Raw genomic sequence first — 15613 nt, forward strand, 5'->3', positions numbered from 1 at the left:
TGGACTGTAGCCTACTAGGCTCCACCGTCCATGAGATTTTCCAAGCAAGAATACTGGAGTGGGTTGCCATGTCCTTGTCCAGGGGATCTTCCTGATTCAGGAATCGAACCCAGATCTCCTGCTTTGCAGGCAGGAGCCACCAGGCATACAGTACATTCTAGAGTTACTCATTATAGGAAGATAAGATCAGTAAAAGCAAACACATGTCAAGTCTATAAATACAGGAAATGGTTTCAGTTTCTCAAGGAACACTTACATAATGCTTCTGGTGAGAGGCTGGTTGTAGTAATAGGTTCACTTGTTCTTTGATTATTTCTTGCTTTTTCTATCCTTAATGTTTTTGTTTAGATTTTTTGCCATGTTTTTTTGTATCACAATCAAAGGAGAACACTGAACTAAATTTCAGAAGTCTACTTGTATTTCTGAAAGTCCAGTTTCTACTCATCTTGATGACAGCAATAAAAGAGAATAATGACTTTTTGCAAATCAACTCTTCAAGTAACTGGCAAGAAGATTACAAAATTTAACTTTCTAGGCCTAAAAGTATTTCATGATGGATTCTATTATTGATGCGAGGTGCTTTATGTTTTTCTACATGCATGTTGTCGGAAATGTCACATATATCTGGTGAATCCATTTTCATTACCTCATTACCTTTTTTCTTTCTGTTGTTTTGATAGCCGGGTTTTCCTTATCCATCCCCTCATCATCACTCCGGTCTGATCTCCTCTCCGATCAACTTTGAGCACATCTATCACATGACTGTTAATTCTGCTGAAAAATTTCTCTCTCCTGATTCCATAAACCCTGAATACTCCCCGTCTCTGCGCTCTGCCCCTGGTACACCAAGCTTTATGACTCTGAGGGTATGAAAGCCGAGTTAGGTGTTAACTGGTACTAACCATGTCCGGATCTCTGCCTGGCTTTAATAAGTAACACCGCCAAAGGGGCACACTCTGTGTGCGTTTTCCTTTGACCTGTTCCTCTGCTGCCAGACTGCTATCCTTCCTCTTCCTCCTCTTCTCTCTTCAAGTTCTACTTTGTTTCTTCTTCTGAGGAAAAAGATAAGGACTAGGGAAGATTTCAGTTTTATTTCTAAAACAGTATTGAAGGTTTTTCTATGGTTAATATAAAATAATCCCATCATGATATATTTCATTACAGATACTGTAAGAAATAGCCCCCGAGTAAGTCTTTATTCTGTTAAAACAAACAAAAAAACAGGTCCTAGAATTTCTGAATTCTTTATAGCTTGTTAGCTCGTTAACCAGTGCAGTTCAGAGAAATTTTTAATATTTAGTGAAGTCTGTATTTAGTAGGCCTGTCTACAGGCCTTTTATCTACAATAAACCCCCTTCCAAAGAGCTCACAATTCTTAAAAATATAAAGTATAGTAGTATCAGTGAATAACAGGAAAAATTACCAAAAGAAGATAGTCTTATTAATGTTTGAGTTGCTGGTGCACCTTTAATGCTAGTCAGGATCCAAAGTAAGAGAAGTAAATCAACACAACAAAAAAGCAGAGTGTGCTGCATTCTGGGGGATCGTGGCCTGGGTCCTTCCACGCAGCCTTGCATCCTTGTAACTAGCAGCTCTGCAGTGGGACAGCCAGCCAGCAGCCATTCAAGCTGAACATCCTTATTTCCATCAAGAAATATGTACTGACTTCAAGAGGGTATTTTCTCAAGTTTGTTTTGCAGATAATAAAATATTTGGTTTATATCACGCAAACCCATTTCCTGTGACTTAGAAAAAAAATAGCATCCACTTTTTATTTGTATATTTAGTCATTTTCCAATAAGAAAACTATGTGTAGGGGGAGTTTTTCTATTTTTGTTTGTATTATAAAATTATTTTAAATTATGTTTTAAATGTCATTGTCACTGACATTAAACTGTAATGTTATTTACATGTCTTATTTGATGACATAAGATTACTTATGATAAACTAAGCCTTTGTTTGCTTGGTAACAGATTACAGTTAGTGGATTCTAGAGGAGGTTGTATAAACTAATCAGTCAAGAATTTTTGATATAAAAGATGGTGGAAATGTTACTTAAGTTAGTCATCTACAAAGAGAAACACTACTATTAGTGGACATTTTACCCTAATCTTAAGCATATTTGTGAAAGGACCATCAGATTAAGTTTCATGTTACTTTATAATGAAGTTGAACTTCAGAGGGATAAATGATAAAACTGTTGGATTTGCGGTTTTTTAAAAATTTTTCCAGAGCACATCATTCTTTTATTACTTTAGTATTCAGTGTTACTAAGCCACTGGCATTTTTATAGGCCTTCATTTTTGCCTTTTTTTCTAGAGTAGGTTTGTTTTATAGAAAAGGACAACACCAAGTTACCTTAAGGTTCATAGCAAAAACAGTAAAAATGGAAAGGTTTCAACTGATACCCCTGTCTCTCCTGATCTTTGCTCTGCTGCATCGTACGCATGTCACCGGCACCTCACAGGGTGGCTCCCGTGAATGGATGTTGAAATGCTAGCACTGACTTTCCATTTTAAATTTTTTATTTTGTTAGAGAAAAAAAAGGTAAAACATTTGCTTTAAACAAATAACACAATAAGAATTACATGGACTTTGCAAATTTGATATATGAACCAAAATGGCAGTGGCAGTATTTGAAGGCAGCCAGCCTGCCAACTTTCAATGTGTGTGATTCTTTAAACTGTGTAAGTTGGAGTTTTTCAAGAGATGTATTAGTGCATGTTTTCCTGATTGCTGGCTTGGGCCCTGCGTTAATTGTATTGTTGTAACCTTCTCTCAGGTACCAGCCACCCCAACACCCCTTCTCTTCTGAAAAGTTTGGGGCCATGGAGGAGCTGTTCAGAAGGCTGGTCCTACACACCACCTGTCTGTAACTTTCAAAGCATTCCGTAGCTCATTCTCCTACATTGGGCCCCAGAATCATTCAGTATTAGATGGAGAACTTTTCCCTCCAGCGTTCCCCAGTTAAATCACTTCACCCAGGCAGTGATGGTTACAGATGTCATGTTCAGGACTGATGCTGCTTTGTCTGTGAGGCAGGGAGGCTGCCTGGTGACTAACATGGGAACATGCAGATGGCACTTTTGGTGTCAGAATAGTAGAAGGAGTACTTGAGAAGAACATGCTTTTACATGACTCTCTTCTAAACAGGCTTCTTCAGCTTTTGAGTTTTCCTAGGAAATAAAAATCTCAGACATAGTAAAAACTTTGCTTCAGTTATCTGCAGATGTCCATGTAATTCTACGTTTCACTGTCACTTCTAACCACATAACTTTCACTTACTGTTCTCATAACAACAACAAAAAATTCTTATTTACTGATAAGTATTTCGGTGAGTATAAGGATAAGCACTTATGTTTGATTGGCCTGAGGTCTATTTCTGTGAGGGCTTTAGCACGTTTGGGGGTGGGAGGGATTATATAATCTGTTTCGTGTTCTGTGTCACTATAGTCTAAACAACTTTATTTCTTGAGACTAGGGTGAAAAATAGACCTCTCTGTCAAAAATCAGTTTCTTGCTGGATGAAGAATTTTTCTTTGTCTTTTGATCTTAGAACCCTCGGCCTCAGGAAAGTCGGACGGCATTCAGTGGCTCGGTCAGTATTCCGTCTATCACCAAATCCCGCCCTGAACCCGGTCGCTCCATGAGCGCCAGCAGTGGCCTGTCAGCAAGTAAGTAGCCTGGGCGGCAGGAGACTCATCCGTAGCGAAGCAGCAGCCGCGCATTAGTGCATCACCCGTGTCAGTGTCTCAGATGCGGCAGGGTGACACCTTGTCTGCGCAAGTGCAGGTGTTGCAAAAGTCGTCATGGGGTCCCTCTAGAGGTCACAGTCTATCTGGGAGACAGACAGGTAATACTACAAACCATGATGAGAAGTGCCCAACCTCCCAAGTCACCACCTAGAACTTTTGGGAAGAGACCCTGCCTAGGACCACAGTTTTCAGATTGTCCCCTTTGCTGTTCAGTCAAAACAGCCCATCTCAGTTTTTTAAGATTAGGGTGGCTTGAGTGTAATTTTTCTCTGAAAGGAATTTTCCCAAACTTAAAAAGAAAAAATGTAAATCACAGAGGTGAGGTTCTGTAAATGATCACTAGGATGGAGGAAAGGAGCCCAGGAAGAACGTACTGAACAGTAGGCAGCCCCATCAGACACCATCCTTCTGACCATTCACTCTCTGTGTATTGAGTGCTCAGTTCCCACAAGACCCCCATAAGGTAGAATTCATTTTTTTATTTACAAATGAAGAAAACTGAAACTCCGACAAGATGACTTGCTTAAGGTCACACGGTTAGGTTAGTAAGCAGAGCAGCAGAAATCTCTGGTGGTTTGGGTTTTTTATTCAGAATGACAGAATTTTTAAAACAGTAACTTCACATTATGGCTTTTGTTAAATTGAGGACTATACTAGGCATGGAGTTGGAAGAGAAATCTTAAAAAAATGATTTATGCCTTCAATTAAGTTATAATCTAAGACAGAAGATTGGCAACGAAAAAGTAGAGTGCCTACCCAAAGAAACACATCAACAAATGAAAATCAGCACATGTTAGTGACAGACACCTTTAGAAATAGGATGGAGTGTTGGGAGGGAGCGGATCTCCTAGGGAGTAAGTCTGAGTCAGTGGTTCTCAACCTGAGATGCATTCTAGAATCATAAGGGCTTTTTAAAAGTTAAGTTGGGAATTCTGCTTTTGCTGGTCTGGGATGGGGCCCAGGCACTGGTATTTTTAAAGCTCCATAATATAATACGCAGCATACACCCAACATTGGTAACTTCTGCAGTAAGAAGAGTGTGGTGACGCATTTGAGGGGCTCAGGAAAGAGACTGGAAGGAAGCTGTCAGATCACCAAGGACAGGGCTTTAGCAGGCAGGCTCCTGTTCAGTCTATGAAGACAGCTGAATGTGGGTGATCATTAAGTACATATGCTTTGACCAGTCACCTCTTGACATTTCACTGAATTCTGAATGTAACATAACTCAATTTTAGGGCTTTGTTAAACCAGCAGAACTTGAAACGATCGATACCTTGTAGTTGTGCTAAAGCCTTAACACGGTCTCAGTCTTTTTTGAATGGTGATCTTAATATTGAAGCTCAACAGAATTAAAACATGTTTAGGTTAAAAACTAAAAAATAGTAGGGAGTGCTGAGTTGAACATACATAGGTGCTAACAGTACCCCAATATTTCCAAGATTTTTCTGGTCACCACCTTTCCTCCTCTGGGTGGTCGCCAGTCCTCCTTTGATGTGTCCCAACTCTAAGATCAAAGCAGAGCGTGAGTTTAAAGAAACACACCTTGTTTTTTTATCTGGGGCTTTTTGCCCTGTGGAATGAAAATGCTTCTGTTATGTTCCTTTGTGTCTTTAATGAAAATTCTCTAGAAGCTAAGTGACAGTTCTGCATCATCAGATGGCTTGGTCTTCCTTTTTCTGAGATCTGTTCTCCTCGGCTTCATCGTTCAGCATATGTGCTTTGAACATCTGCTCCTTGCCCTGTTCTTGTCAGGGGCCTCCAGAGGCAAGGACCATCCATTAAAAGAATGGCAGGCACATAATTCCAACCTAATATCCAGATGCTATGAAAGACGTGATGAGAAGTGCTATAGGAGCCCCAGGGAGCAGGAAAGACTCACTGAGACAGTAGCACGTGGGTAGAGACTGGAGGCACTGATTCTGCGGAATCGCCTCGCAAGCAGGGCAGCCCGGGCACAGCCAGTGAGAGCAGAGCCTGGAGGCCTGGCGGGTGCTGCCCACTCATCCAGCCACCGTGGTGGCTGGGCTCCAGGGTGGCCTTCAGTGTCAGGGGCCCACAGCCGGCTCACTGTCCCTCAGTGGGTGTTAAGCAGGGAGGAGGGCTCCTCACCTCAGCCATCTGTGTACTGTCTAGAGTGTCATCCCCTTCTACACGTGTAGTTTTACCCGAACCATGTGCCGTAGGGTCATCTGCACAGAACGGCAGTGCATTAAAGAGAGAATTCTCTGGAGGCAGCTACAGTGCAAAGCGGCAGCCCATGCCCTCCCCATCAGAGGGCTCGCTGTCCTCGGGAGGCATGGACCAGGGAAGCGACGCCCCAGCGCGGGACTACGATGGAGAGGTGAGTGCCAGTGGGGAGCAGCTCCGCCTGGAGACGGGTTCTGGAGAGGTCCTGAACCAGACAGGTAAATATATTTCCTGAAGTCGTTCTGCTGCCTGGATTGTAGCAGGGATCGGCCACGTGCTCCAGCAGGGGTGGTGGAGCCAGTCACTTGGGTTGCAAACTGCAGTTACCCTGGAAGTGTTCAGACTTCTAATAGCTTTTGTATGAAAATAGCCTATGTTTCCAAAGACCTGCAGAAAGGACTAGGAGCTTTGTTATATTCTGTGCCTCTTACTCAGCTCAGAAAAGGTGCTTTCTACCCACAGTAGAGAAGTTATGCGTGCGTGCTAAGTCACTTCAGCCATGTCCAACTCTCTGTGACCCTTTGGACCATACCCTGCCAGGGTCCTCTGTCCATGAGATTCTCCAGGCAAGAATACTGGAGGGGGTTGCCATGCCCTCCTCCAGGGGATCTTCCACACCCAGGGAGCAAACCCAAGTCTCTTATGTCTCCTGCACTGGCAAACGGGTTGTAGAAAAGTCATGTCCAGTCATTGGCCAGGGTGGCTGGAGAGGACCCGTGTGGCCCGAGCCCCTCCTGACCCTCTCCCTGACGTCTTCCTCTGGCCTCCCAGGACTCGGATTCTCCGCGGCATTCCACGGCTTCCAACAGTTCCAACCTGAGCAGTCCTCCCAGCCCAGTGTCACCGCGGAAGACCAAGAGCCTATCTCTGGAGAGCACGGACCGCGGGAGCTGGGATCCGTGAGCGGGAGCTGGGACCGTGAGCAGCCTCCACGCTCAGACGCTCTGGGCTCCCCTCACTGCCCCCTCCTCTCACTGTCATCTCTTCCCCAACCTCTGCCTGAAAACGCCAGGGCCGACTGCAGTAGCAGGGCGGGGGTTCAGGAATTCTGCCTCTAGGACTTTCATCCATGCCCCCCTCGACTTAACAGCAACAACCATAAAGGCAGACTTTCATTGAGCAGCTTAGATGAATACTGATTTCATTTCATACACTTAGCGTTGCTTTCCAGACTATTTCACCCCTCCCCTAAAAGGTAGCTTAAGTAGACAGATTCCACACATGTAAGCGATAAGAATAAGATTAGACAGACGTTGTTTTCACAGTAGAGTCTCATGTAGCCCTGAGACAGCACGTGGGGCTCACCAGTGGGTCCCGGGCGCGCACCAAGCCCCTTCAGCACCACAGTGAATGTCGACCTGATCGTTGCCAGTAAATCCCTTATCACTAAAACAATGCATATTTTACTACAAAACAGAGTTTAAATAAATACACAAATGTAGAGGTTAAGTACTGAATGTATATAGTAAAAAGAAGCATCTTGTATTCAACGAAAGATGGATGCATATATGAGAGATCATTTAATTTAAAGAAATGTGTTGTTTCCTGTCTGTTTTCCACCTAAAAAATGAAAGGGTAGAAAGGCCTGGCCCTGGTGTGTAAAGGAGGGAGGGCGGGAGGAGCAAGCATCCCCTTACCACCAGCTCTCACGCTAGGCGGGGGGACGCGGGCACCTGCGAGCTTTAGGAGATGTTCTAAGGCTTTGGTTTCATCAGTTTGGAGTGTAAACTGGGAACCAGACTTGTAACATTTAACGCCTCTTCAGCAGCATCATTAAAAGGCAGATTTACTTCTATCCAAGACATTTCTATTTCTAGCAGTAGAATTTGAACCGCACTTCTCATCTGTTACTATATTTTGGTATCTTCTGCAGATGAATGTAGAAACGCAGCTTTGTCACCTTCTGGATCCCTTCCATCTGGAAGGACACAGGGAATGGGGTAGTTTCTGAAGGGCCATAAAAAGGTTCCGCAGAGTGCTTTTTTCCCTTGGCTGATCTCCCCCGCCCCTTGCAGCGAGGCCTGTGTCCCCCAGCTGAGCCAGCTTCTCTTTAAAGAGGGATCTGTTTTGAGGGGGGTGTGAGCGTCCTCAGATAAGCCTGGGAAAGGGGTTTAATTACCAAATAATGTAAAACCTCAAATGCAAGGACTTGAACAGCCTTAACCAAATACTCTTTCCCACATGGAGTGGGAAGCGGACAGCTCATCCCTGCCACACACAGGAAGTCAGCCCAGCTTGGCCTTCCTGAGCGAGTAAGCTTTGCCTCCCTCCTAGCTATGGTGTGTTAGTCCCATTTCCATTTGGATTCCTGCTGTTTTAATTGCCATAAGGAAATGAGATGCAGAACCAGGAATTTATTTCTCCAGAGTCATTTCACCAGTTAAGCACATGAGTAGAGAAAGATAGAAATAAAAATATCTCATGGCCATACAGAGAATCTGCCTCTCTTTTACTTTTTATCTAAATTTCCCTGAGAAGTACCAACAGATTTTCTGCTCTCTTCTTTAAAATTCAGCTAAAATGGAAGAGCGTTCCTGCCATTGCTTGTCTGGATCTTGGTGTGTGAGCACTGTCATTTTACCCGCCCACTACCACCTCCACACCGACACACACACACACCAGCCACAGCTATTCCGCTTCCCACCACAGGCCACAGGGAGCCGGACTATTCCCAGAGGATGCCACTCTCAGGAGCAGGTTACTGAGGTTCAGGGAGGGAAGAAAGGGTCCTGTGTGGGCATTATATTGTGAAATATTACAGTAGAGAATTTTAAAATAATAACAGGTTTGGCATTTAAACATCCTGCACTTGGCGCTTGCTCAGATTTATGTTTAACTTGGGATGGGCATAAATCACTGCACAATTCTAACCTTCTAAATCCTTTGCTTTTGGAGGAGAAGTGTTATGTGAAAGTACTTTTGTGCGTTTAGATTTCAAGAGTCAGACCTTGAGTCTGGTTATCGCCATGACTCCAGTCACTCCTGAAGTTTAGCACTTGCCAGGAGAAGAGGGAGCCTGCCAGCCGGCTGCTGAGTGCCTGTGGCCCACTGTCCTCCAGACCCTCCCACCCTCTTGTTTCCTTTCCCCTCGCCTCTTCCTGCCCCCCTTTTCTCCTCTGAGCGGAGGCAGATCCAGCTGAGATTCACTGGACTCCACACTAAGCCATTAGTTTATAGCTTTGACAACTAAGTTTCTGTTGCCTATAGGTGCTTATTTACTTTAGATGCTTTTAGGATCAAAATAACCATACCTGAAGTGTGAACACCAGTATAGTGAGGCATACCCTGAAGTCCCCCCAGGAGGGCAGATAAGGGCTTGTCCTGGCTGTCGGGCTCACTGGGAGGTGTAATACCAACCCAGTAGATTATATTCCAGTAATCTGAAATGGTCTGAAATAATCTGAAACAGTAGCAAGAGAGCAGTCCCAAATGTGATTCGTGTCCAGTAGGAGGAGACTTGGGGGAGAAACACTGCCAAGGGTGGTGATCTGGGGGATATTTTCCCAAGATAGTGATCATTCAACTGGGTTTATCCCCATTCTCCAATATGAAGCAGTTAGTGTCAGAAGCTTCTTGAAAAGAATGATTTGGGAAGATGGGGGATGGATTCTAGAGAAACAAAAAACAGTGATCACTGAAATGGATCAGTAACAAAGATTGCTGAACAGATGTGATGTTGCCGTCTGCATTCATCCTTTGTTTTCATGCAGGACATTCAAAGAAACGTATGGGGAAGCAGGAACTTATTTCTCAGTAGAAAGGAAAAATAAGAGGCATTTCTGGCATAGTCTAGATGTGTTGATATTTGGTGCTATCTATGTTCAGCCAATTTGTTGTCTACTCTTGAATTCTACTTTAATCTTGCTATGTGCTTTGGGTGTATAAAATTACATATATACATATACACACACACATATATATATATATATATTTCTTTTTGCCAAAAACAGAAGCCTTCCTCCTTGTCAAATGATTGCTAAAGCAACTTTTTTAGTTATGTGTGTGCACACACACCCCTTACATATGTGCACACACACCCCTTACGTGCGTGCACACACACCTACACTTAGTGATTTAATCTTCTTTCTGAGGGAGCATAGTTTTAAGGCTGTGAAACACAACTAAAAAGGGCCCATCTATTTTAATTTTCCAAGCAGAGCTTGTACCCAAGCTTCAGGGAAGACTCTGAAATCCCTATTTTGTTTACAGCAACAATCTGTCATTCCCCAGCTGGTTCTCAGCCTCCCTCTGCCTTCCATATGGTTAGAGTCGTGTCGTTTTGTTTCTCAGTGGCCACATCTCCTTCTGTGAAAGACCAGTTGCATTTCTATGGACTCTCAGGTATCGTTAAAGAAACTGCCAGAGTAGAGAGAGGTGGGCAGACATCCCTGACCCCCCAGGTAGAACAGGGCTGTTTACTGGCCTTTGGCCACAAGCTCTGTGGTCTCCCAGCTCAGCAGAGCACTGTCAAGCTCAGCATCCACTCTCTGGACGGAGGGGTGTTCTCAGCAGCGGCCAGGCTTCACCACTGCCCCAGTCTGCTGGGCACAATAGGGAAGTGACCGGGCCCCCCGCTCCGCTCCTCTCGCTGGCCCAGCCCCTGCATTCATTAGACAAGCCGCACGATATTTCACTGGGCCCTTGTTATGACTTCGGTGTGACAAGTCCAGCGTTCTCTGCAGAGGCTGCTCCTAAGGGGCCCTCGCTTCAGCTGGAGCTCTGTCTCGAGTCTCAGCGCTGGTTGGCAGGCCGGGCGCTCCTCTCTCCCTTCCCAGGGACGACCGTCACACACACAAACCATTTCATTTATGGGGGGAAACGGATGAAAACAAATCAGCCTTGAAATTTCATGAAAACAAAATGACCTGCCTTTTTATTTGATAGTGTAATATCATTTATTTTATAAATTTTTTAGGGTTTTTTCTCATTGTAATATTACTGTACAGTTTTGCATGGCCTGGGTGTAATCATTTTTTTGTTTAGAATATAATGCTGACAAATAAGTGTGTATGGAAGGGGAAAAGGTAACTGCTTTGGCCTCTGATCACTCTTTATTTTGTTTGGTTTTACCCCCTCAGTGTCTTAGGGAACTTTATAAGAGATTCTCTGCTACCAAACAATGGTGTGGATTCTTTTGCACAGAAATATTTAAGGTGGGACAGTCAAAAATGTAACAAGACTCCTCGCCGATATCTTACGTTGGTATCACTTAATATTAACCAGACTCTGATGTATTGCAATAAAACAGGGAACTGTTAGAATTGAGTCTTTTGTCTTTTTTCCCCTGATTAAGAAGTCTGAAGAATGGAGAAAAGGTGACTGACTCTTTTCATCTCTTCAAACCCCGATTTCTGCCTGTCTCCCTCCTCAGCCAGCTTCCTCGTTACACTGGAAGAATGGGGAGTTAATCTAGGACTTTTCTTAGTTCCTTCCATAGCTCAGGTGAGAAGAGTGCTTGACTCTCTTGAGGCTTTCAGCTCCCCTCTCTGGTCAGAACTTCCCTGGTGCTCGGCCTGCAGGGCCAGGCTCTGCCTGCGCATCTGTGGGCCGCCCTGCTGTGTGCGCCTGCCACAAGGGAGCCCACCACACGAGGACCGCCCCACGCCCAGCCAGACTTCCCGACCCGTGCCACCGCTGACTGACCGTGGCGACTGCTTGCTCTTCCATCTTCTGACTGCAGAGAAGCAGCAGACACATCCCACAACTTGTGCTTGAGTTAGAATAACACAGCTGAGGCCACACAGGAAGGCCTGGGTGGTCTTAACAAAGGACATCTTAAATTGGCCTGCAGCCAAGTAATTATTCTGAGACCCTTCCCCGTTCCATTTCACATGTAATAGACATTTCTGTCTGTTATTTGTTGGTTCACTGTTTGAAACCATGCTTTAGAGGCAGGAGTTGTGCAGAGGTTGGCAAGTGTCTGTAAAGGACCAGTGAAGAAATACTTTCAGCTTTGTAGGACTAGTCTACCGCACCTACTCAACTCTGCCATCTTTCTCTGATGATGAACATGGGCTAAGCCTTTCTGGGTTCAGGTACCAAGAGCCTCGTGGTGGGAACAAGGCCAAACCTTGCAGAAGCATCTGGAGGCAGGAAAGGGTGTGACACTGACCTCGGGCTCATCACCATCAGCTCAGAAGCCTTTGCAAGTGAAAGAATTAATGCCAGGGTGCTAGGATTTTTTTTTTTTAATTGAAACAAGTAAATCAGACAATTACAAGAATTGTACGAATATTAACACAGCCTGAAATGACCCCTTGGGTCCAAGCAGGTGATATGTGCACATCAAGGCCCTGGGGCGGGAGGCAGGACCCCCACACACCAGTCTTGGAGCCCAGAGACAGTGCGCGTGGCCCTCTCTCTTTCTGTGGCTCCCGTCCTCCCCGTAGGAGGTAGCAGTTCTCTGGAAACCTCTGGTTCTCAAGAAAGCCTCTAGCGACGAGCCAGACAGCAGGTGTGAGGTGGGCCTGGCTTGGCAAAGTAGTACTTGTTGGCACTGCTCAGCTCAGCACTTCTAGATCCAGGCCGGACAGGAAAAGGCAGAAAATACAAATCTCATTCTAGAAACACACACACACACACAAACCTGATATTACACACTCAATAAAATCCAAAAAGGCTTTTCTGGTTTTGGTGTTTTGTTTTTGGTGGCAGGGATTCAAAGGAAGAACTCTTATCTTCTGGTTAACATTCACATTAGCAAAAAACCCCTGTTACAAAAAGGAAGAGGAAATAAAACTGTCTTTTCATCGAAAGCTATTTCAGAGGATGACTAAACAATAAGCAGATTCTGACAGACAGTAGTGGGGCTGCATTTTCATCCTTGCTCCTCTCACCCCACACCCACTTAGCAATAAAACCGTGTATAAGCACACACAATGGGCTCTGAGCAGCGTCCCCCCGTCAGCCCGACCACCCTCTCCCACCAGGCGAAGTTTAAATGTAGCGCAGGCACCACCAGCTTCCTACTAGTTTCAGCGCCTCAAGGACCGAGGACGGAGGGTCTGGCTACTGCTGCTCGGCCTGCCTCCTGCAGTAGTTGCTGTAGGCCTCCTCGAACATGGCCTTGCAGGGGAACCGTGCCTTCAGCTTGGAGCAGATGAGGAAGGAGCCACCCATCTTCCTGTGCAGGGAGTAGGTCTCCTCGGGCGGCGGGACGAGCCGGTGCTTCAGCATGATGGGGATCAGGTTGTGGATCTTCTCGGTGGTGCTCTGGGTGCCGAAGTCAAAGGGCTCCTCCGAGGCAAAGGCCTCCCCCAGGATGAGGATGGCATCCAAGTGGGCGTCTTCCATGGCCTGGAGGGAGAGGGAGGGGAGACTGAAGAGCCTGCCAGCCCAGGGCTCCTCACACACACACCCCCAGGGGCTAGACTGAGCGCTCCCTGAGGACAGGGCAGGTAGTGAGTGCTTCACCCAGATTGAATCATGGTGACAGGGGCATGAACTCAAACCACTAAGGGCAGGAAACATCGTTAATGTGTGACCTTTCTTCCAGGTAAAAAGAAAGGGAGCTTGGCAGGTCTGTGGCAGAATGCCAGGTGTCACCCAGCCTGAGGGCACTCAAATCCAGAGGTTTTATAAAACGCCTGTCAGTCCTGAAAAAGCCACAGGCCTGAGCTGAAGTGAGCCTCTGCAGTCCTCGTAGGTGGCAGACCCGAGACCACCAGGGTGTCCGCACCCCTTCCCCACTGTCGGGAGAGGAGAGTGCTGCTATCTGGTGACAGGACACCAAGAAGGTCACCCCTTCATTTAAGGGGCTACTAAGATCTCTTCCAGGGTGCCCCTCACCCCTTCCCCAGTGAGGCCACAGGAAGTGGGGGCTTTGCATCCCACCTGCTCACCTAGGCCCTGAGCACCCGCGACGAGCCCAACGACTAGGATCTCGCCATGGGCTGGGGTGGGACACAGAACAAGGGCTGCATGACCAGCCCTGGTATTCTGAGGGCTTCGGCCCACCGGCGGGGGCAGGGCCTGCCCTACCAGCTCTGATTGCGTCCACTTACAAACTGAGATACCCTTCAGATTTCACAGGAAAAGCAGTCCACATCCCACCCTTCCCACAAACACCAAAGCTGGCCCAGCGGCTGCATGTGGCTCAGCAGGCCTGGTGCACCTCCAGAGTCAAGAGAGCTCACCTTGACCTCGTAGCCAGTGAGGAACTTCATCTCTATGGATTTCTTCAGCACAGCCTCCCTGTCCTGGTTAGCAGCAGCCCTGATGATCTGGGCAGAGGGCACCATGGGTGGCACGTGGAGAGGAGATCCTGGGGGTCCAGGGGGCTGGTACCCGCCCCGCCCCCAAATGCCAGCACATCCACTTTTACCCTTTACTTGGGCTTCCCTGGTGGCTCAGATAGTAAAGAATCTGCCTGCAGTGCAGGAGACCAGGGTTCACTCCCTGAGTCGGGAAGATCCCCTGGAGAAGGGAATGGCTACCCACTCTAGAGTTCTTGCCCAGAGAATCCCATGGACAGAGGAGCCTGGGGGGCTACAGTCCATGGCGTCGCAAAGTCGGACATGACTGAGTGACTTTTACTTTCCTCTGCACCTGAGGCGGCTGTGACGTCCACTGTCACCAAACAGCAGGGACAGACAGACATCAGGACAGGAGTCCACCCTCCCTCCAAGCCCCAGAAGAGCACCAGCCAAGGCCAGCCCCCCACCTCCCCTCTACCTGGATGTAGAGGTCGGTGAAGGATCTGTCAAATTCCCGAGTTGCCCCGAAGTCCAGAAGAGCCACCTGGGGACGGCGATACCAGGGAAGGTTTGCCCCAGTAGGGTGGAGGGACAGGGCAACGGGGGGCTGAGACCCCCAGATCTTGGAGCCCTGGTCCAGTGGAGCTCAGGGTCCCTGTGGGATCCCCACCTGGTGCTCACCTTGTGCAGCTCAGGGTCATAAAAGAAGTTGGACCAGTTGGGGTCTGTCTGCATGAAGTGGAACTCGAACAGCTCCCGCAGGCACAGTACCAGGATGTTGTAGCAGATCTGGGGGCCGGGTGGGTCCGGTCACACCACGCCAGGCCGCCTGACCCCCTCCAGACCCGGACCTGGAAGTCTGACCCCTGCTCTCCTCTCATCATCCACCCCATCCCACCTCCCGCCCACAGCCAACTTCGATTCCACGTATATCAGCGGGTGGGGAGACGAAGAAGCGCTCTTGTCCCTGCCCCCACAGGGAGTGGTGCGGACTCCAGGGTCACCAAGCGACACACCTCGTTTCGGATCTCCTGGCTCAGCCCCTCGGCCTGGTCCAGGGGGAAGCCGGACACCAGCTCCGTGGTCAGCACGTGTGGGCTGCAGAGCTCGTCCACAATCTCGGGCACGTAGAAGAAGGGGTGGTCCTTCAGCAGCTCCCTGGCAGGGGCGAGAGGTCACACCCTGCTCACCCTGATCCTCCACCCCCACCCCGGAGCCGACACAGGACAGCGAGGCGCTGAACCCCCCAGACTGAGGGGCTCCGGCCCCAGGCCCCAACCACGGTCTTCCGCCCCTCGGAGCTGGAGGGGCTTCCACCCGCTCTGTCCCCGCAGCGGGAGCAGTGGGCGAGGGCCTGAGGCTGCAGACGCACCGGAACCTGCGGGCGCAAGCGGCCTCCCGCTGGTAGTCGCACTCGAGGGCCAGCTCCCGCCGCAGCACGTCGATCAGGTGCTCGGGGAACAGGCCTGGGCGGGG

General features: G+C 47.6%; 2 protein-coding genes across 10 annotated transcripts in view; one reads left to right on the forward strand and one right to left on the reverse strand.

Moving 5' to 3' along the window:
* Positions 1-11200, forward strand: part of CDC42BPA (CDC42 binding protein kinase alpha) — a 295068-nt gene extending 283868 nt beyond the window's left edge. For 6 of the 9 annotated variants that reach the window (XM_043484945.1, XM_043484938.1, XM_043484937.1 and 3 more), the window contains 4 exons: positions 681-866; positions 3557-3674; positions 5939-6096; positions 6714-11200. In XM_043484945.1, the coding sequence (XP_043340880.1) occupies positions 681-866; positions 3557-3674; positions 5939-6096; positions 6714-6845 (594 nt within the window). In that variant the 3' untranslated portion in view covers positions 6846-11200. The remainder of the gene's footprint in view (positions 1-680; positions 867-3556; positions 3675-5938; positions 6097-6713) is intronic. The other 3 variants (XM_043484940.1, XM_043484942.1, XM_043484944.1) reach the window with 1 other exon arrangement.
* A 915-nt stretch (positions 11201-12115) lies between these two features.
* Positions 12116-15613, reverse strand: part of COQ8A (coenzyme Q8A) — a 45002-nt gene continuing 41504 nt past the window's right edge. Inside the window, exons 10-15 of the mRNA XM_043484946.1 lie at positions 15510-15603; positions 15154-15295; positions 14819-14926; positions 14616-14681; positions 14078-14164; positions 12116-13238 (exon numbers count right to left, since the gene is read on the reverse strand). Of these exons, the coding sequence (XP_043340881.1) occupies positions 12951-13238; positions 14078-14164; positions 14616-14681; positions 14819-14926; positions 15154-15295; positions 15510-15603 (785 nt within the window). The 3' untranslated portion in view covers positions 12116-12950. The remainder of the gene's footprint in view (positions 13239-14077; positions 14165-14615; positions 14682-14818; positions 14927-15153; positions 15296-15509; positions 15604-15613) is intronic.

This window comes from Cervus canadensis, chromosome 13 (assembly GCF_019320065.1).
Source record: "Cervus canadensis isolate Bull #8, Minnesota chromosome 13, ASM1932006v1, whole genome shotgun sequence".
NCBI lineage: Eukaryota > Metazoa > Chordata > Mammalia > Artiodactyla > Cervidae > Cervus > Cervus canadensis.